General features: G+C 45.1%; 1 protein-coding gene across 1 annotated transcript in view; it reads left to right on the top strand.

Moving 5' to 3' along the window:
- Positions 1 to 128: 128 nt before the first annotated feature.
- Positions 129 to 21,501, top strand: part of lmbr1 (limb development membrane protein 1) — a gene marked incomplete at both ends in the record, with an annotated part of 35,426 nt that continues 14,053 nt past the window's right edge. Inside the window, 10 exon segments of the mRNA XM_080549294.1 lie at positions 129 to 191; positions 3,456 to 3,528; positions 5,298 to 5,337; positions 6,537 to 6,676; positions 7,858 to 7,961; positions 16,107 to 16,233; positions 16,993 to 17,061; positions 17,186 to 17,250; positions 17,501 to 17,596; positions 17,598 to 17,628. Coding sequence (XP_080405420.1) covers positions 129 to 191; positions 3,456 to 3,528; positions 5,298 to 5,337; positions 6,537 to 6,676; positions 7,858 to 7,961; positions 16,107 to 16,233; positions 16,993 to 17,061; positions 17,186 to 17,250; positions 17,501 to 17,596; positions 17,598 to 17,628 — 808 coding nt within the window.

Raw genomic sequence — 21,501 nt, 5'->3', positions numbered from 1 at the left:
CAGAAACAGCTGAACCAGGGACAGTTGAACTATCTCTATACCCACGCTTCTCCTCTCTGTAGATGGACTCATATGTGTCAGTAGTAACAGTAATATTATGTAGTAGTGAGGCAGGTGCAGTATGAAGCATGGAAGAAGACGATGTGACCATCAGAGAGCAGAACTTCCACAGCCAGGTTCGGGAGTACACCGTGAGTCCAACTAGCGACCGTGGCTAGCTGCCCTGCTGTGTCTCCACACTAACCACCAGTCTCCTAACTAACCACCAGTGTTCTGACTGGGACTCTGAAGACACTCTCATGATGTCTGTCTGTGTGAACATGCACTTCACCTGGGGTTATTAGCTTGCTATAATAGTCATGTATACGTTACTAAGCTGTTATTATTTCTAGGGATGTCCCGATCCCATTTTTCCACTACCGATACCGATACCTGGGCTTCAGGTATCTGCGATACCGATCCGATATTAGTATTTATTTATTGTTTTACTCCTGAATAATAACAAATACTTCCCCAGTATATAGTCCACAACAACAGTTGGCTATTAAAGACTGCCAGCCTTTATTCAAGCAACAAAACAGTACTCTGCAGTACTCAGTGACCAACTGGTTTACAGTTAAAACAATTTAAACTGCAGCATTCAGCATTGTAGAAAAAAAAAATGAGTTACTGTCTGATTTCTAGTTTTAGTGCCTTCAGGTTTTTATTCTATTTATCTTCTCTTACAAATGGCAAATCAATTATAGCACCCTTTTTAAGTGTAGCCTAGTGACGCTGCTGGTGAGACCAGAAACCAGTCGCAGAATCAAAGGGGTGTCAACAATATCTGCTTTTCGTTTTTTTCATAACAGGCAGAAGTTTTAAAGTACCACTCGATATAATATACAACAGTTTAACGATCACTAAATAGTTATAATCTGTGGGTTGGATTCACTGTTGCCAGAGGCTACCTGTAAGTGATACCTGGCTTGTAAACATACTTTCGTTTTAGAACGAACCGTTAGCCGCTAGCTGTTAGCAGCGTTTTTAGCAGTCACCATTCTTGAGCAAAACATTGATACAAACAAACATTCAAATACTCATGTCGTCTTGATTTTTTTTCAGATTTTAATGTATGACGCATCATTTGAAAGCTTACCATCTGTAGTTTCAGACTATGTAAACAAACGAAAAATTACGTAAGCAAATGGTTTATGATTTCACCAGCTGGCATCATGACATTGTCAGACTCATTACACACAGGTAGCTACTAGCCAACTCTCCTGCATGTGACCACTGACTACTACTGTTGTCATCACGTGAGTGACACGCCGGATCGCGAGCCCCAGATCGCTGCCTATTTTTTTTCTGGTGCGATCTGCGATCCAGCATTCAGGACCAATATCGCGGCGATATCAATATCGGATCGGGACATCCCTAATTATTTCTGGACCACAAATGATGACCTATCAAATGATGACCTAATGTGGCGAAATGACGTAGTTAAATTCAAAACCTAGCTGATGGGGCTTCATCTCAAAATGGTATAATAGCCATCGTCTCTGAAAATGACCATTGTAAAAGAAAAGCAGTTAAGATGTTTAAGTCTAGACTCCTAACTATTGCTCTGTTTTTGGAACTAGACACATTCGACTCATGCCAACCACCTCTCACTATCAGATTCTCACATTCTGCTCTGCCCTCCATAACATGATCCCCCCTGCTTGACTAATGTAACTATGTAATGATAGCTTGTTAACTGTTGGCACTGGAATCAAATGTTACGGTTTGAAGGTATCACTGTCACTTATTTGCATGTTTATTTGCAGCTAACCAGGGTGGATAGGGTTTCTTGTTCCTGCTTGGACACGTTTGTAATCTGACACCCCACTGCATCCCTTTCCAGACTATTTGTTGGTTCTATTCTGCTATTCCGTCATGAAATAGCATATGATGGCGTAGAGCCTTATTTTGTTCTTGCCACTGGATTTATGGCATAGCCTAATGAGAGTGTTATGTTCCTTGGAACCATGGAAACTATGAAAAAAGAATCCACACAGCTCTATTGTCTATGTAGGCCTAGCCTATCCCTATACTGTCCTCTTATGCTTTGAATCCACACAGCTCTATTGTCTATGTAGGCCTAGCCTATCCCTATACTGTCCTCTTATGCTTTGTCTATGTAGGCCTAGCCTATCCCTATACTGTCCTCTTATGCTTTGCCAGTTCAGATATCATGGAGGTGTGAAATACAAGATGAGCTGATTGGGATCCCTGCACTTACCCCAGTCCAAACAAGTATGTGTTAAGCCTAGGCTGTGTGTTGTGCTGCTGTGTCTAACAGTGTAGGCAAAAGACAGTGTAGACTGCATTCAAACAAAACAAAGTGTAGGCTAATGTAGGAATAATCAAAGACAGGATGCTGGAACATTTGCCTAGTTTAAATTGAGATGAAAGCCTCTTGGTGCAGTTATTATGCCTGTTCTCATGGGAGGGTATGGCTGATGTGTGTTTAGCATGGAGGAGGAGCTACAGCGACAACATCCTCCTGCCACTAATGACATAGCGGGTTGGAGTTCAGCTGTGATGATTTTGCCAGATCGCAACATTTCGGCTGAGCAGGACACCACAAACGAACAACTTTGGGGAACAAACGAACATTGCGTTTTGTTCGCAGTTACATCATTTAGTTCATATGGACCCAGGGAGCTTTGCAAGAAGGAGGCGATGCATGAGAGACAAACAAGACCTACTGTGGTCTTATCTCTCACTAGACTATTGTCTATAGTGTCATAAGTAAAAAAACAAACTCATAATGGCTGGTGTGTAATTCCAAGATGGTGCAGAGTGCAGAGTGCAGTGTGTGCTGAGGAGGGTTCTGTCTCAGAGGAGGGGAATGTGGGATATGTGTGTGTTCACTGAGGCCACCGTCAACATTATCATTCATTCATTCAGTGGTTGGTTGTTAATTCAGGATCAGGTTGCATGAAGGCATAATTAATCAGCTAATGGCGCTTTGGAATAGAAATTGTATTTCATGTTGAAAACAGTGACTGCTTTAGTCTGTTCTAAACCTACAGAACAAGGCCGGGATGTGGTTCTGGTGCATGGACACACCAGTCTGTCACTTACCCACCAGGCTAGCTTGTCCATGTATTACTGAAGTATGCTGACCTGAGAGGACTGTGGGGGGTTTGTAACCTGATCAAGGGTACATGCATGACTGGTGTCCATCCATCCCTCCATCCATCATGACTGTCCTATGAGAATAGCACAACATATAGTATTTTGCACATCCATGCTGTATTAGGCTATTGCATGTCAGAGCCATGCAGTGTACTTATCACATGTAGCCCTAGTTTAAGGCCCTAGTTGACCTAAAGCACAAATGCTTATGTCAGATATGCTGTACATTATTCAAGTGTTGCTGCAGTTATGTTAAACCCTGTTGAAATTCTCATTGTTTTTCTTTTCAGATTTGTTTCCTATTATTTGCAGTACTCTACATTGTGTCGTACTGCATCATAACCAGGTACAAGAGGAAAAGTGGTAAGTCTTTCATACATGGCGGGTGGGCCTTCTTCACAAAAACATGTTTTGGTAAAAAGCCATCTTTTTGTAACACTTGCATACCTGAGGTCTGTGCAGTCTGTGCACACCATCAGTCAGAATGTTTTCACAGCAAATATTGCAACGGTCTTTTGTTCATGGCATGTTTGCACACAGACAGACTCCTGCATTGTGTTAAGACCAGCTACTTGTATGACTGCAGTACTAGGTGTACAGACACACTTCAAGGGACATTGATAATGTCTGGCTTACCCGCTCCCATTCCTGACAGTTTTAAAGAATGGCCTGTCGATGTCAACCCAACATTAGCATACAGTATTACTAGCCTACCTTTAGCTTTAGAAACAGGTCACATCCACAGGAAATGTAGCATAATACCCGCATAATCTGTGAAATATTTCACCCGAGGGTTGTATTTTGAAATTCAGTTACAGTACGTCTTGTAGCGTATGTTAGGCCTATGTATTGGGTGCACATAGGAACCTGCACCACCCTGTCTTAGACAAATGTTCATGCTATTACAGAAAATATGACTCAAGCTTGACTGAGATGTCTTTTTCTTTTATAGAGACGATCTAGTAATGCTATTATGCTCTAGCCTATGTTATACTCCAATTTTCCTGGACAGATATAGAATGTCCAGGTCACCCAGGCTTCCCTCAACTCATTTAAAAGTAGACCACGTCATGTCAAATATCCTCTGTGGATTGTTGTGCACTGGAAATCTAGGCTACTCTTTTCTCTAGACCCAGGTGGTTAGGTTAACTTATCACATGTAAGACTAGGCCTTATATGCAAAAGTTACTCTCACAGGGACGTCACATGCGTACACAGCAGTCTAATGTGTCTTTAGTAGGGGTGTAACGATACACGTATTCATACCGAACATTTTCCGAACATTTTCGGTACGGGTCCTTCGGTTTCTCAGTTACCTACAATGACGATGGACAAAGACAGGTGGATCAGACCAAAGCTATATGCCGGCATTGTTCAACTGCGATTGGGTATGTGGTTCGCTGTACGTCGAACTTGCTCACTCATTTGAGACGGCATCACCCAAATGTGAACATCCCAGGTATAAGAAAAAAACTGTGAAACAGTAGTTGTGTTTCCATAAAAGTTAAGTGAATTTCTAAATGTGAATCATGAAATGTGGAGCGTTTCCATTAATTGGTTGGAGCAAATAAGCTAGGCTACATAAAACGCTATTTTGTGCGAATATTTCGTCAGTATTTGCATGTACTGTATATAGTTTGATGTAAAGAACTCTCCCAACTGCAATGCAAAAAACACATACGAAATCTTTTGAAAAGTACAATAAAGCGGACCATACTCCGTTGTCAAGAACGCAGGTTTTAAACATAAAGTTGAAAGTAATTGAGCCTCGTTACGTAGTTCCCTCTAATCTGCATTTCAGCCAGCAAATCATGCCAGCCCTTTATAAACAAGCGCAGACTACAGCTGTCCACCACTTATCGAAGACACCTGCTTTCTTCATTAAGAAAGGAAGACCCACTGCTTGTTCAGTAAAACACTGTTTAATAATAATAATAATAATAATAATAATAAATAAATAAAATCTATATGTTATGTACATTTTTACCCTGCTGTACCGAAAGCGTATCGAACCGTGACTTCAAAACCTTTTTGTGTAAAGTTTGTGTGTACCCTTGCACCCCTAGTCTTTAGGCTTCACATATACATTTGACTGGATATCCTGTTAATAAAGTGGTTTCATTTTTGCTCAGATGACCACGAGGATGAAGATGCTGTCGTCAACAGAGTATCGTGAGTGTAATCACTTTCAATAAAGCTTGTTTTAAAATAGGCCTACTAATAGTATTTCTAGAGCATGAATGGATTGTGTGACCTGTTGACATGACTGGCTACCCCATGGTCATAAGAATAGCACTTGTCACCATCATTGGTCCACTTCAGTCCTGCTAATGGTAATGTTTATAGGAAGGGGCCAAGCTAAGTAATGGTTAGCATTTCACATTCATTGGGTTCTTGTAGTGTATATCATAGTGGTGACTTTGTTACGTCCCACCGACGACTAGAGCAGATGGTATACTCCTTTGGGTACAATCTGGCAACCTCCTGCATCTGAATCACAGAGTCTGGCAACCTCCAGATGTACACAGACATGGCTGTTCTTCTGGCAGGGAGGACAGAGATTGACATTCATCTCAGACATTGAAATGGCCATCTGTTCCACTAGTGTTTAAGTGAAGTGGTTGGTGACGCCGAGCTGCTTCATTATTAATCCCTGTCACCTCAATCCAACACTAATCCTCAAATGACAGTTACACTTCTACTGCAGTATTCACCAGACAGTTACACTTCTACTGCAGTATTCATCCACTTGCATTACAGAGCCTTCATATGCATTCAGACCCCTTCACTTTTTCCACATGTTGTCAGTGTGTAATTGATTCCTATGCAAATCAGAGACCCTATAAAAACAAAGATATTAATTCCAAAATGACATGAACTATTATCCTTGCATTAAGATGGACTCAATTCAACATATTGAGTGATTTGCAGATGTTTGCATTTTAAATTAACTGACATTTGCAAAAAAGAAATGTGCTTCGTCACTCTGGGATGTTGTGTGTGGATTGATGGCAAATTCTTTCAATTTAGTCAATTTTAAATTGAGTCTATGTGTGGAAAAAGTGAATACTGTGAAGGTGAAGGCACTGTAATGAATATAATGTCCCAATACATTCACTTGAAGATTGATGTATGTAAATGTGAGATTTAATTAACAGCAACAAATGTGTGTGTTCTTTAACAAAGCTGTGTGATTCCACAGAAAGCGGTAGCTTTTCTTACTAATATTCACTTTTCTCTCTCTGTCTGTCTGTCTGTCTGTGTGTGTTGTGTGTGTGTGTGTGTGTGTGTGTGTGTGTGTGTGTGTGTGTGTGTGTGTGTGTGTGTGTGTGTGTGTGTGTGTGTGTGTGGGTGTGTGGCTCCATCCACAGACTGTACCTGTGCACCTTCACCCTGGCAATTTCAGGGGGTGCTGTCCTCCTCCTGCCTTTCTCTATCATTAGTAATGAGATCCTCCTCTCCTTCCCCAAAAACTACTACATTCAGTGGCTCAATGGCTCCCTCATCCATGGTCAGTAATTCACCTTTCATCCTATCCGTTTGGTTTAGGTTGGACATCTTGTGTGTTTGGTAGTGCTTTGTAGCTCATGTCAATGCAAGTAGCCCCTTTCACTTAGATTTAGACCACTAACTTCCTGTAACATAAGAACAACATCTTTTGTAGCCACAGATGTGTTTCCCTTTGAAAAATTAGGTGGTTTAAATAATCTAAAAAACAATCCTGATGTAGCGTTGGTTGACCTAAGGGTTGGTAAGAGAAATGACACCATAACAATTAGAAGCTTAGTTACGAGAATCCTTTAGTGGTCGTTACATTTAGACCATTACATAATCTGATCCATTAGGTGTTTATTAATGGGTGGTGTTATTTTTAAAATGTTGACATTTTGAGTTAGTAATTCATAAAATACAAAGGTTCCATCTCACAAAACGTAATGGAATGTAAAAACTTTGACGCTCAATATCTCTGAACTACCCTAAACGGAGATAGAACCTTATAATTCTAAACTCACGCAAAGCACATAGTGTGTAAGAAATGTAAATCTTTACCTTTTCTTTTGACTGTTTTCCCCTGCTTTTATATTCATTCTATGCTTGTATATGTTTTGATATTCACTTTATGTTCTTATTCCTGTTGTAAAGCACTTTGAGCTGCATTTCTTGTATGAAAGGTGCTATATAAATAAAGCTTTACTTACTTACTTACTTACTAGAACAATTAGATTTTAATTTGTTAAAAAAAGCAAGCCCAAAACATCTAGCAGTGGTCTAGAGCTCTGGACACTGGTGAAGTACAGGGTATGCACACCTTTGTTCCTGCCCAGCACACATTCTGCAATTATTTTGGATCGTTAGCCCAACTCATTGTATTTGGAGCACACCATGTTGCTCTCCAGGGCCAGGGGCTGGCGGGGCGCTGCCATGTTTAGTGTCTTTCAGTACAGCCACAAGGGGGCATCAGAGTCCATTACTTAGCTGGTGGCTGCAAGAATAGACCATAGCCACAACTATTTTAGTCAATATACCTACAAAAGCAATTATTTCCCCCCATTAAACCATAACAGTAGTAATTAAATTGAAAATGGGATAAATATTTTGTGCAATGAATATTGTCCAAGTGAACAGCACCTGACACCACAGTGGTTGATTGATTGATAAGTGATAATGATGTGGGTTGATTGCTGCCCTCAGGCCTGTGGAACCTGGTGTCGCTGTTCTCCAACCTCTGCCTGTTCGTCTTGATGCCCTTTGCCTATTTCTTCCTGGAGTCTGAGGGATTCGCTGGATCAAAAAAGGTACAAAGTCCCATGGTTTTCACTTTTCAAAAAATGCCGGTTGAGAGAGGACGCTGGCGTTGCTTGTTCGCCGCCTCTCCGCCCGAAATCTAGATATATAAATCTAGGTGTAATTGCAGTATACAGAGTAGATTGTCCTACAAAGACAGACCTAGATTTAGATTTAGTCATCTAAAAATTATAATATGATATGATGTATAGATATGATAGATATCATATGATAGATATGATGTATAGATATGATAGATATGATATGATCACTTTTCAAAAAATGACTACTACTCAATCTTTTCAGTTTGTAAAGCGTCTTTGAGTATCTAGAAAAGCGCTATATAAGTCTACTGTATTATTATTATTATTATTATTATTATTATTATTATTATTATTATTATGGTTCCAAACTGTCAACTCGTTACATGATATCTTACTTACTGCATCTTCTTTCATAAATAGCAATGATATATTTTATATTGAACAGTGATTGAGACTATTGTGAATGGGTACAGTTGTTGGGAAATGTACTATCACATCATGATCAGAAGGTCATGAGCTCAAAACCCACCTGGGAACACCACCACTAGTGTGTCCTTGAGTAAGACCTGGGAACACCACCACTAGTGTGGCCTTGAGTAAGGCCCTTAGCCCTAAGTTACTCCAGGGAGACTGTCCCTGTAATCTCTAGTTGTATGTCGCTTTGGATAAAAGCCTCTGCTAAATGTACATCCAAACTGCCCCATGTTGACAGTATGCTCTTTACTTTGCTGTTGTTTTGCCAATGGCCTGCCCTCCTGGCCTTTGCCTATTATGGAAATGACAGACAGAATAGACTCCTGTTCATGTTGTCTGTCTGTCTGTCTGTCGGTCGGTCGGTCGGTCGGTCGGTCGGTCGGTCGGTCGGTGGGTGGGTGGGTGGGTGGGTGGGTGTGAGAGGATCTCTCCTGGCAGCAGCAGGTGCCTGGTCCATGCCCTCTCCCTGACTCACACAAGTGACCGTAACCGCGACCGCAGAAACCTCATTAACCATGAAAGGCAAAATGTGTTCTTCTGCGAGCGCCTCTGTTCTTCTGCGAGCGCCACATCCTGACAAACCTTTCCAATAAGCCCAGACGCTGCAAACGCTTCAACACCGCTGCATCGCCTCTGTGATTTAGGACCTGACCCCCCCCCACCCCGATCCCTCCTCCTCTACCCTAAAATAAAACTTCAAAAGGACAGCCTAATAATCGAGTTGTAAGGCTCAGCGAACTTCCTTGTTTAATTGATTACTCCGAAAAGAGGCCGGGGCCCGTGTTCTGAGAGTCCATAAAGACGAAACAACATGACAGCACAATAGACCTCCAAAACGGGGGGTAAAGATTTACTTTTAATACACCTCTATCCTGTGACACAGTTTGAAACCTCTCTGGTTTATGTCCCTCCTGGCAAACTTACATAAAAATTTGTCTGTACTGTAGTTTACGGCCAGTTTCTTTTCTTCCCTGGCCTGCTAATTTGTTTGGGTTGGATTTCTGTAATAAAGGGCAGGCCCTGATCAGTAGGAAGTGAAACACGGGCCTCATCGGGTCACCTTATGCTTTTTTGTAGTCTTTCATTTGGCTGGGACTGTTTCTTGCTACTGATCTTCCATAAATTTGCTGGGAGGAAGCACTGTTTAGTGTTGGCTACACATCCAGGTAGATTTGTGTATGTGTGCAAAGGAAAAGGTTGGGACCACACTCTTATATGACCAGAAAGAAGCACCCCGCGGAGTCAGTCAAGGGGCTGACCGCAAGATGAACGTGAAAGACTGATTTAAGTTTTTATAATGTGATATCAGCCCCCTCAATCTCATGGGGTTTTATGTGACTGTTTATCCTGCCGTCTAATGTTATGGCACTGCAAGTCCCTTTGACTACGGAAATGAAGTGAATGATGAATTTAACTGGTAACGTTGTAAGTCAGGCTTTTCATGTGGATTTGTTTACTTTTGACGAGGTACTAAAGAACTCGGCCAGAATCAAGATTGAAATTTCTATGTTTTTTGTGTTTTTTGTGAACGTTAACAGTTAAGCTCCTCAGAGGTTTTTTTGCCTGAATGATTAATAGTTTAGCAAATTGTCCAAATTGTGGATGAATCAGAGTGACTTACGGTCGAAATGTTGGATGTTATGAACTTACTTTATTAGCAGGCATAAAATGTCTACTAACCTTAACTCTTAGCCTGACTAAGGCCTTCTCAAATCTTAGCAGAAAAGATTCATCACTAATGGATACAAAATGCTTTTAATCGCAGAGAAGTAGTGGATTTTAAATGTCATCTTATAGTTCAGTGTTTTGGCTCCTGGTCTTGTTCCAGAAACCCATTTGCGCTGCCGCCTCTATGCCAGCCAGTTATCACCTCATGCTGAATATAGAGATATTTATGAGCACCATTTTGTGATGAATACACTTTTATGGCTCGAGCATATATAATTCAAACAGTTTTTCCCCTAATGTTTAGTATATTCATATGAAGATGGACAACATTCTCATTTGGCCCAACACATTGGGTTGGTTTAGAGGGGTTTTTAGCATTCATGATAATGGACATTAGTCTAAGATAATCTTCTCTATCCATTAAGACTAATACCTGTTGATTGAAGTTCTTCAGATTCTATATAAAGACAGAAACACGACAACAAAACTCTTGTAAGGTGTTTGTCAGACATAGCTTCCTGGTCTCCATCACCATATTGAAGCGTTTCTGGTCCCCCACTCAGAGCCTGCCCCACAGCCTGACCCAGCCATGGGCCAGCAGGTTTCATCTGCTACTTAAAGAAAGTCCTCATCAATCTAACCCTAAGCCTAAACCGTGATGAAGAAAAGTGTGTTTATTGTGGGCAGGGAAAACGTCTCCCTGAGCAAAGCGCGTGGTGGTGTTACTAAGATACTCTCTTTGTTGGACCTCCACAATGGGTGTGGATATTTATTTCAAATCTCCTGCACATGTAGACATTTTTCCCAGGCCTTCTCTTCGGCAGGGTTGGCCAGAGAATATAAAGTGATGTTTACATACCTTCCTTAAGGTCAGAATGTCTCCGCTAAAGCCGCAGTTACAATGTCAGTTACCATGGCAACATATTAGTTTTAGCCGAGAATTCTTTTTGAAAAGCGCACTGTTCAGGATTTCTTTTTCCTCCCTGGCCTTTCAAACCAAAAATGATCAGCTGCAAGAGGTGTCTGTGTTCTCGTTTTTTGGTGGATTTTCTCTTCTTCATTTTGTCGTTCGGCGTGTTCTCAATACACATATTTTGGTAAAAGGCGTCTTATTGATATTTGTTTGATATGTTTCATATGCCTGATAGAATAGCTGATTTTAGATATCTTCTTGTCAATTGCTAGAGTGCAGATCCATTTATGGGTAAAGATATAGTAAATGTATTGATTTTTAATTGAGTTGATGTTGCTTGTATGCATGGCCTTTACCTACTGACAGTTCCTCTCTGTCCTACTTAGACGTAACCTCTGGCTTGACAAAACACAGGTGACGGTCAATTATTCTTTGAAGACTTATCAGCCTGACACCTACCAGTAATTAGAACAACATGTTGTCACTGTAGAGGGAATAAACCTGAAACATCAAAAGTGCTGAAGCTACTTCCTCCCCATAAATCCCTCTGCTTTCTGACTCATGGTAATATATTGGCCATGGTAGCTGGTGAATGGCTTGGGCTAATTTCAAAGGCTTTACATTAAAACCCAAAAAAGGGGAGTGTTACTGGAGTATGATTTTTATTGCATTGTTTTTTTCTCTCTTGTCGACAAATCGCCCCGACAACCCCCCCCCCCCCCCCCCCCCCCCGATCTTTAGCGATACGACGTGAGGCAAATCGTTTCCCATGCGGCGTGTCGTTGAGGTCTTATTAAGAGTCCTTAGAAGTTTATTTTGCAGCTTTACAGGGAGAGGCTCTCTCCCTCTCTCTCTCCCTCTCTCTCTCCCTCTCTCTCTCTCTCTCTCCCTCTCTCTCTCCCTCTCTCTCCAGCGACTCCCTCTGCTTTCTGTCTCTGACACGGCCGGTGTGGTGGTGGGCTGGAGGATACACTAATAAGGGGCCCTGGGCATCTGGTGCGTCTTTAGCAGAGGGAAGTATTACTGGCTGAGAGTGAGAAGGACCCTAACCCCCACCCCACCCCCTCACCCCTATCCCACACGCCCCTGTCAGTTAGCAGAAGGATGAGCCGTGGGCCGATCTCTGCCACTGCCTGCTGACCTGCTGCAGATTAATGGTGGTCGGGGTGGAAGCTCCCTCCCTCCCTCCCTCCCTCCCTCCCTCCCCCCCTACCTCCCTCCCTACCTCCCTCCCTCCCTCTCTCTCTGCCCGTCTCCCATATTGTCTCTCTCCCTCTCTCCCTTGCTTTCCCCTCGTCCGCTGTGTTCTTTATTCTGTCCCTGTGTGCATAGTTGATTATTTCCCTCAATCTGCTCTCTGCAGCTCTCTCACTGCCCAATATCTAGCACTGCCCCACCCTTTCTCCCCCCCACCTCTCTCTCTTCTCCCCCCCCACCTCTCTCTCTTCTCCCCCCCACCTCTCTCTCTTCTCCCCCCCCACCTCTCTCTCTTCTCCCCCCCCCACCTCTCTCTCTTCTTCCCCCCACCTCTCTCTCTTCTCCCCCCCCACCTCTCTCTCTTCTCCCCCCCCACCTCTCTCTCTTCTCCCCCCCCACCTCTCTCTCTTCTTCCCCCCCACCTCTCTCTCTTCTCCCCCCCCACCTCTCTCTCTTCTCCCCCCCACCTCTCTCTCTTCTTCCCCCCCACCTCTCTCTCTTCTCCCCCCCCACCTCTCTCTCTTCTCCCCCCCACCTCTCTCTCTTCTCCCCCCCCCACCTCTCTCTCTTCTTCCCCCCCACCTCTCTCTCTTCTCCCCCCCACCTCTCTCTCTTCTCCCCCCCACCTCTCTCTCTTCTCCCCCCCACCTCTCTCTCTTCTCCCCCCCACCTCTCTCTCTTCTCCCCCCCACCTCTCTCTCTTCTCCCCCCCACCTCTCTCTCTTCTCCCCCCCACCTCTCTCTCTTCTCCCCCCCCCACCTCTCTCTCTTCTTCCCCCCCACCTCTCTCTCTTCTCCCCCCCACCTCTCTCTCTTCTCCCCCCCACCTCTCTCTCTTCTCCCCCCCACCTCTCTCTCTTCTCCCCCCCACCTCTCTCTCTTCTCCCCCCCACCTCTCTCTCTTCTCCCCCCCACCTCTCTCTCTTCTCCCCCCCACCTCTCTCTCTTCTCCCCCCCACCTCTCTCTCTTCTCCCCCCCACCTCTCTCTCTTCTCCCCCCCACCTCTCTCTCTTCTCCCTCCACTCTCGCATTTGCTTAGTCCTTGCTCTCTCCCTCTTGTCATCTCTGTCTACCCATTTCTCTCTCTTTCTCTCTGTGTTCTCTCTCTCTCTCTCTCTCTCTCTCTCTCTCTCTCTCTCTCTCTCTCCATCTGATGCAACACTGTCCAAAAACGCTTCTCCAAGGCCATCCAGGGAGACACATAGATGTCCATTGTGCTTCTGATCACACAGGGGGAAGGGGGTTATTGATATTAGGCTCCCAGCCATTCAATGTTCCCTGGGGGCAGGTGGGTTTTGGGGCTAGCTCATCCAAGAGGGTTAAGGTGTGTGTGTGTGTGTGTGTGTGTGTGTGTGTGTGTGTGTGTGTGTGTGTCTGTGTGCGTGTGTGTCTGTGTGCGTGTGTGCGTGCGTGCATGTGTGGCGCTGTGCTTTACTTCTCTCACCTCTCTCCATGCCCTCACACACACATTTCTTGGAAGTCTGTTCACTGATATTACGGCAAGGCTGCGGCTCGCCCCACCGCACTCCACGTGGGTGTGAGGATCGGGGGGGGGGGGATGCTGAATATTTCAGAGCCGCTATATATAGAGGTGTACACATTTAGAACGGTAAGAATAGAAACCTTCAGCGGACACTCTGAATGCCATGGCGAAAGGCCTTTTTCCTTTTTCCTCCTTTTCTTTGGACCGGGAGACAGTGGCAGTGATCAACGAGGGCTTGATTTGTCTATTTTTAATCTCCCACTGATTCTGACTGCTGCCCCATATGTGTGGAGGCTGTCCCGACTTACCACCACCACCACCATGGGAAAAACAAGTGTTCAACGTGATGTGGAGAAAAGACAATATGTAGGATGTGTTAATGGGATGAGTAATGATATATGGGATTATTTAAAGGCGCCCCCCCCCCCCCCCCCCCGCCCTTTCCTAACACACAACCTATGTGTGACGGACACTATACTGTCCCTCTAACAGGGCTGAAACCAGGAGTGATATTAGGACGGGTGACACGCATTTCCTTTGCCCTAAATGATCTGAATGGGTAATGATTTGAGTCTTATAAATGATTGAGAGACCTAGCCTAAAGGGAATACACCTTCCAGCGTGGCATGGGCCGCTGGTTAAGGTGGACCGTGCAGCCTTGGCGGCCGCGCGCCCTTCTTTACGTCCCCATCCATCCCCGGGCCTCCTTAACAGAGCGCTTGTGGGACGCGGCAGGAGTCCCTGAAAGCATTCCTCTCTCACCTCTCTCACCTCCCGGGAACGGCATGCGTTCAGACGTCGACTCCTTCTCCTCCACCATCTCTTTCTTCCTCTCTCTCTCTCTCTTCCCCCTCCCCCCCACCCACCCCTCTCTCTATCTCTCGCTTGCTCTCTCTCTCTCTCTCTCTCTCTCTCACGCGCTCTTCTCTCTGGTGTTGAATCCTTCCTCCCTTCACTGGCCAGTCTAGCTCTAATGTGAGAGGGTAGACTGCAGCATCGGAGCTCTGTATGATGGAACATGCAACATCAGTACAGTGCACATCATTTTATACCTTTTTTCTGATTTGTTTCGGAAGTATATTTTTCTCTGGATTTCAGCTTTGCTGGGGGTATCATACGACTGTAATGTCAGCCAACCTTTTTTTTTAGGACACAGTAACCTCTTAGAGGCTGCAGTATTATGCATGGCCACACTGGGGTGCTCCAGACTCTACCCAATCCACTGTGCTAGAAAATTCTACACAGGGGGGCTCCTTCTACACAATGCTGTATTGGGAGAGAGACTTTGCCTCCGCTTTAGATGACTGACTCTGAAGGGACACAACAGTGTTTTAGATTTGACTGCATCCACCTGTTTATTTGTTGTCTTTATGTCAGCACGCACATCACACATTGTGCTGCATACTAACACATGGATCATATTGTATACCCAATTTCAGTCAACTTTCTAGGCCTTTATAAGCCACGCATCATCGTACTCATCAAGCTTTAGTCAGGGTATCTATGGCCACGGCTCGGGAGGGAGGGGGGGGGGGGGGGGGGCGGTGTACTCTGTGTGAACAGGTAGAGGATGCTTTATTAACCACTTTTAAAACCAACAGTGGTTCTGTGACCCGGAAAAACCCAAATTACCCTAACTCCTGTCTGCGCCGCCCGGGACACCCGGGTGTGTTAGAGGCCTTCCTAATCGCCCCCAGATGGGAGGCCTGCTCTTGATCGCAGACAGTAGCGAGGCTTCTTAACCCCCCCCCCCCCCCTCCCCTTTTTAATATCACCTCTGGAGCAGGGCATCTGTTACTACCGGCCCAGGCTCTGGTTAGACCCTTTTATAGACCCCAATATATGCTTATAAGTGAGGGGATTTAACATGGAAGTCTCTGGGACCGTTTAAGTACGCCTGTTCCTGTACATTGCACTGAATGGAAGTGATGCCGGTTTTTAATATGAGAGAGCTGGATTAGTGAGGTGATTTTATAGAGAGGACCTTGAGTAGCTGTGTGCCAGGCTGCCCATGGACCAGCTCAGCCTTGGGCATCGAATATTACAAACTCATGTGGAATGCCAAGTAAGTAGATGAGAGTTCGACTAAACACTGGTTGTGGAGGACTCAACACTGGTTGTGGAGGACTTAGCAGTGTTAGCAGGGCTCTCTGTACAGTCAATTACTGAACCAAGTGATTCAACTGATGGGGCATTTAGAATGAGAATTTCACTTCTTTGAACTCTCACTCTTCATGCGAATGGCCTTAGGTTAATCACAGATTGCTATGAATAAAAGTCGGACATTATAGGAGCTAATTGTGTGTGTGTGTGTGTGTGTGTGTGTGTGTGTGTGTTTTCTGTCTCTCTCTCTCTCTCTCTCTCTCTCTCTCACAGGGCATTAGGGCACGAGTTCTAGAGACGTTTGTGATGCTCTTTCTGCTTGGCCTGCTCATCCTGGGAATAGTCTGGGTAGCGTCCGCTCTCATCGACAACGATGCAGCCAGTATGGAATCACTCTACGGTAAGGCCATGGGGATGCTCTTCCACTTGGTTTGTCTCTTAGGGCTTTCACACCGGCAAAGAACCGTTCCGGTTCGCGTTCCCGTTCTGGAACCTCCGAACCTTGGTGCTGTCTGGAGAACCATCAGCGTTCATACCAGTGTAACCAGAACCAACCGTGTCATCAACGCTGGGTGATGAAGGGGCGGGATAAACAAAAATGTCACAACAAGATGGCAGCTACGTCACTGGAAATTAGGATAATATTTTCCACTACAGTATCTGAAATAAACACTATTTTCTATGAAACAAAACAAAAGACACTTTCTACACGCGTTCTCTTACTAACCAGCTGCTCCATTACTGGAATAGAAATTGTGTGTGAGAAGTGTGTGTGTGTGTGTGTTTGTGTTTGCTGAGTATGTGAGGAAGATAGAGAGAATGATGAAACTTTTGATAATTGTTTTGATCACTAATGATTAGATTTAGATTACATTACATTTTGTCTCCTTCCTTCTTGCTGGTCTTTGCAGACTAGAATATGACACACCCACTGACGACGACTGTTCTACGTTTTGGTTCCCGCTTGAGAACCACTATTTTATGGTTCCCGCTGCGAACCAACTTTTCAGTCTCCGAACCAATTGAGTTTCGGTCTGAACGCGCTGCCCTGTTCCAGACTTGGTTCGCGAACCGGGGCGGTTCTTTGCCGGTGTGAAAGCCCTATCTGTGTTGTTATGTCATATGCTGAGCTTTGATGCTGTATGTCTGTGTTCTTCAGATCTCTGGGAGTTCTACCTACCATATCTCTACTCCTGTATATCCTTGATGGGCGGACTGCTTCTTCTCAGTAAGTGTGTGTGCGTGGGCTCGTACATACGCCCAATAAAACACTAAACTCTCCGCTAATCAACTGTCTGACAATCTCATTGGTTAGTTTGAACAACGGTCGGTCTCTGTGGTTTCATTCTCAGTGTGTACCCCTGTGGGGCTGTCCAGGATGTTCACAGTCATGGGCCAGTTACTGGTCAAACCCACGGTGAGTACTCTGCATTAAGAGCTAAATCTACATCTTTGACATTTTGAATGTGCTGGAAAGGCATCACTCACTTTCTTTGATCTTCAGAAGTGTTGACATGGTCATAGACTTGTAGCTGTTGTACCTGAAGCTGTCGGTCTGGTGATTAACATGCGTGAGGGAGGACGACAAACACGTCACCGACTCTTCCATCTGCCATCTCTTCAGCCCGACTTTGGGCCTAATTATAACCCCCCCCCCTCCTCACCAGATCCTGGAGGACCTAGATGAGCAGATTTACTGCATCCATTTGCAGGAGGAAGCCCTTCAGAGGAGATTACACGGTACGTCAGTGGGAGATGTGTTGGCACATTACGGGGGAGATGACTACCCCATTGGGTGTGATGGAGCGCTCTGCACTGGATTCAATTAGCATTGACAAATCAAACCACACACACACACACACACACACACACACACACACACACACACACACACACACACCATACACTCACACACATACATACACACACACACCATACACTCACACACTCACACTCACACACACACACACACACACACACACACACACACACACCATACACTCACACACACACACACACACACACACACACACACACACACACACACACACACACTCTTTCTCCCCCCCCCCCCCCTCTTTCCCTCTCTCTTTCTGTCTCCCTCCCTTAACTCTTGCTAAAGGGCAGGCAGCCATCTCAGTTGACCATAAAGTACATTTGGAGAGTTTTTAAGAGTCCATTTAAGAAGTCTGAGCACACGCCAGACTCACTGCCACTGTCACTACTGGGGAGGCGGTTGCCTCATTTGATCTAAGACCCAGACCTCACATGAGTTCTGCTCATTAGGCTAGAACTGAAATCACCTTCCAGATTGTTGTGTTGGTCTGTGGGTGGATGTTGGTGAGCAGGTCAGGTGATTGATGAAAAGAGAGAGACCAATATGTATGAGTGGTGTTGTTTGGCCCTTTTCCAGAGCGAAGGGTAGCAGGATACAGTCGACCCTGGGTGTCCCTTTCATGTGCCGCTTCTGGTCCCAAATTCCTGCTTTGGCCTTGAACATTTTCACAAAGCAGGGAAGTATTTCGGGCCGGGAGCCAAACATACTTTAATATCAAGCGAAGCACTTCCAACCAAGTGTACAGATGCCAGTCAATAAAGAGGATGAGTGGCCTTACAAACCAGGGAGGTAAGCGAGATCTCTCTCTTCTGATAGCGCTGTTTTTGAATGCTACACCGGACCTCTCAATAGGCAGCTATTTAGCCGTTGGCTTTGCTAGGGCTTATGCCAACCCGGCGATGCTTAGAACACCTGATAAAATAATAGTAATCTGTTCCTTATCATCTAGACCAGTGTTTGATCTGTTCAACTCACCTGAGAGGAAAACAACAGCGCCCGCGACATCACCGCCAGGGCAGCGCGGCCAAACTCAACCGCACTCTCCCGCTGGAGCGCTGAGCATTATGGGAACAGACACATTCGGGGCGTTGATTTGTGAAATCTGTGTCGCTTATCGGGAATTCCAGGAATGTATTTATTTTCTGTCAACACACTCAGCTCAGATGACATTTTTCAAGTTTTTCTCTGATGTTGGGAGAATAAGAGAGGGGATGAAGAGGTTCATGTGTAGTTCACAGGACACACTTCACAACAGCACAGTGGTTGCTCTGCTCGCTTCACCTGTGTCCTCTCTGCATCTACTCCCTGTGTCTCTGCATCTACTCCCTGTGTCTCTGCATCTACTCCCTGTGTCTCTCTGTGTCTCTGCATCTACTCCCTGTGTCTCTCTGTGTCTCTGCATCTACTCCCTGTGTCTCTCTGCATCTACTCCCTGTGTCTCTCTGCATCTACTCCCTGTGTCTCCCTGTGTCTCTGCATCTACTCCCTGTGTCTCTCTGTGTCTCTGCATCTACTCCCTGTGTCTCTCTGCATCTAGACTCCCTGTGTCCTCTCTGTGTCTCTCTGCATCTAGACTCTCTGTGTCTCTCTGCATCTAGACTCTCTGTGTCCTCTCTGCATCTAGACTCCCTGTGTCCTCTATGTGTCCTCTCTGTGTCCTCTCTGTGTCCTCTTTGTGTCTCTCTGCATCTCTCTGCATCTAGACTCCCTGTGGGAGACTAGACCTGTCTCATTACGCTTCGTTTGCGTTTGCACTTTTGGGTTCTGGAGCCGGATCAATGGATCTATGTAGATGTAGAATTACTCTCCAGGTTTTAAAAAAATGTGCGTCCCTCTCTCCCTCTCTGTTCAATTACATACCGAATGACATTCTGGATTCGGTTGTTTGCTATTAGATCAGCAGCTTTTGGCTTATTCCAACTGAATGGCCCTGTGTGTTTGTTAACTGTGTTAGGGGGCCAACAGGAGCGTATGAAATGCTGAGAGACAGGCAGCGGCATGCTCCTTACATTATCAGATGGAGGGGCCTTGCTCCGCAGTCATGGGAACCCAGCTTTCTGGGTGGAGGAACGGTACAATGTTGTGCATCGGGCTAACCGTCGCACTCGAATCTGCACGTGTCTGTTGGCTCAGAAGAATTTATACGTGCTAATTTCCATTCGTATGACAAAAGTGACGGAATCCGGTTGGGTGCATGTGAGAGGTTATTGATCCAGACCGCCCTCCACCAGGTGTCTCTGTTTGCTATGAGGAACAGTACCGGGGAGCTGTTATGTTATGTTATGTGTAGAATCCCGTCGTGATCAATGAAGTGCATCGATCATTTGTATGCTTCAATTATGCGATCGTCTTTGATATCACTTCTAATCTAAAAAGAGTTTCTATACTGCTCTTCAATATGGGTGCATTTGTTGTTTTTAATACAGTGCGTCAGTGGCTATTTAGCTCTCTCCTTGTCTAGGACACACTCGCTAACCTAATTAGGTGAGAGGGCAACATAACAATGTGATTAGTTCGGTCTCTAAACATAACAATGTGATTAGTTAGGTCTCTAAACATAACAATGTGATTAGTTAGGTCTCTAAACATAACAATGTGATTAGTTAGGTCTCTAAACATAACAATGTGATTAGTTAGGTCTCTAAAGGAATGTGCTGTCGGGGAGCTGCTGTACAGTGTTGTATGAGCTGCTGTGTTTCTGTCAGTCTTGGCTGCGTCCACTCTCTGGTCCCCTCTGTTCGGAGGCGAGGTTGGTCCAGATGCTATGCGGCACAATGACCTTGCCAGCGCCTCCGTCTCCTCAGCATGGTGTTTAGCATAATTGTGGATGACGTAATTGTTCAACTGTGGTGAAGGTTGGAGAGGATATGTTGAATTATTTGAGGCTGCTCACTGCTCAGCCAGCATCCGAGCATGTTGTAACTCAGTCTTGGGACGGGGGACGGGGGGGACGTTAGTTTATGGTCTTTGACTTTTGAACATTGTGCTGCCAGAATCCTAATGTATCTTACTTTTGTTTGAGAGAGCTCTGTTTTGAACACTGTCATGCCCAATCTCACTTCCTGCATTACGGTTTGAATCATCTAATGATATTGTTCTTGGTGTGCAAAGTATTACATCACGGCTAGCTGGAGCCTGAAATTGGTTTTGTAGCAAAAGGATTTCTTTCATGAGGTGACGGGCGCCGGGTGTGTTTGGATACGTTCTCATAAGAAGTGGTGGAATAGATATTCTGTGGCTGAACAGTCATGGCTGCCCTTAGGGAGGCTGGTTGGGTCCATTTCTGTCTGACAACATTAAATCCCGTCGTTTGAACTGCTAGTGACATTTCCTGTTGTGTTGTGTCTGCATTTGGTTAGAGGGTTCAAACTTTCCCCAGCTAGGTGAGTTCCTGGGACAGGCATCAGGCAGGAGGGCACAGCCTGCTCACCCCTCTTTCCTTTTCTTCTCTCTGTGGATCCCAAAACCCCATCCAGACAGGGCGTGTCATAATAACAGAGAGGAGAAGCTGATTTGATCAAAGTGATTGGTTCTTCACCCCTGTAACAAAGATGAAAGATCATATTTTTATTGCACGCTAGTAACAGTGTAACACTGAACTAATTGGTCTTGATCTGCCAATCACCCCAGGGGATGCAAATGGATACTCTTCCAACCTGGCTGTGAGGGGCTCCAGCCCTGGATGTCAAGGCTGGAAGGAAAACAGAGTCAAACAGATAAATTAGTCTTAAATGAGCTAGCCTTGTGGTTTTCCTGGAGAATCCCTTGCTGTCTTCTCCCAACCCACCGGACCAGTTGTAGCATGCAGTGTCAGTGCGCTAGACAGCCCTG

The sequence above is a fragment of the Nansenia antarctica genome (genome assembly GCF_963989245.1).
Source record: "Nansenia antarctica genome assembly, chromosome: 19".
Taxonomy (NCBI): domain Eukaryota; kingdom Metazoa; phylum Chordata; class Actinopteri; order Argentiniformes; family Microstomatidae; genus Nansenia; species Nansenia antarctica.
Note: the sequence above shows the minus strand (reverse complement) of the source record. Positions and strands in the feature narration are given on the sequence as shown.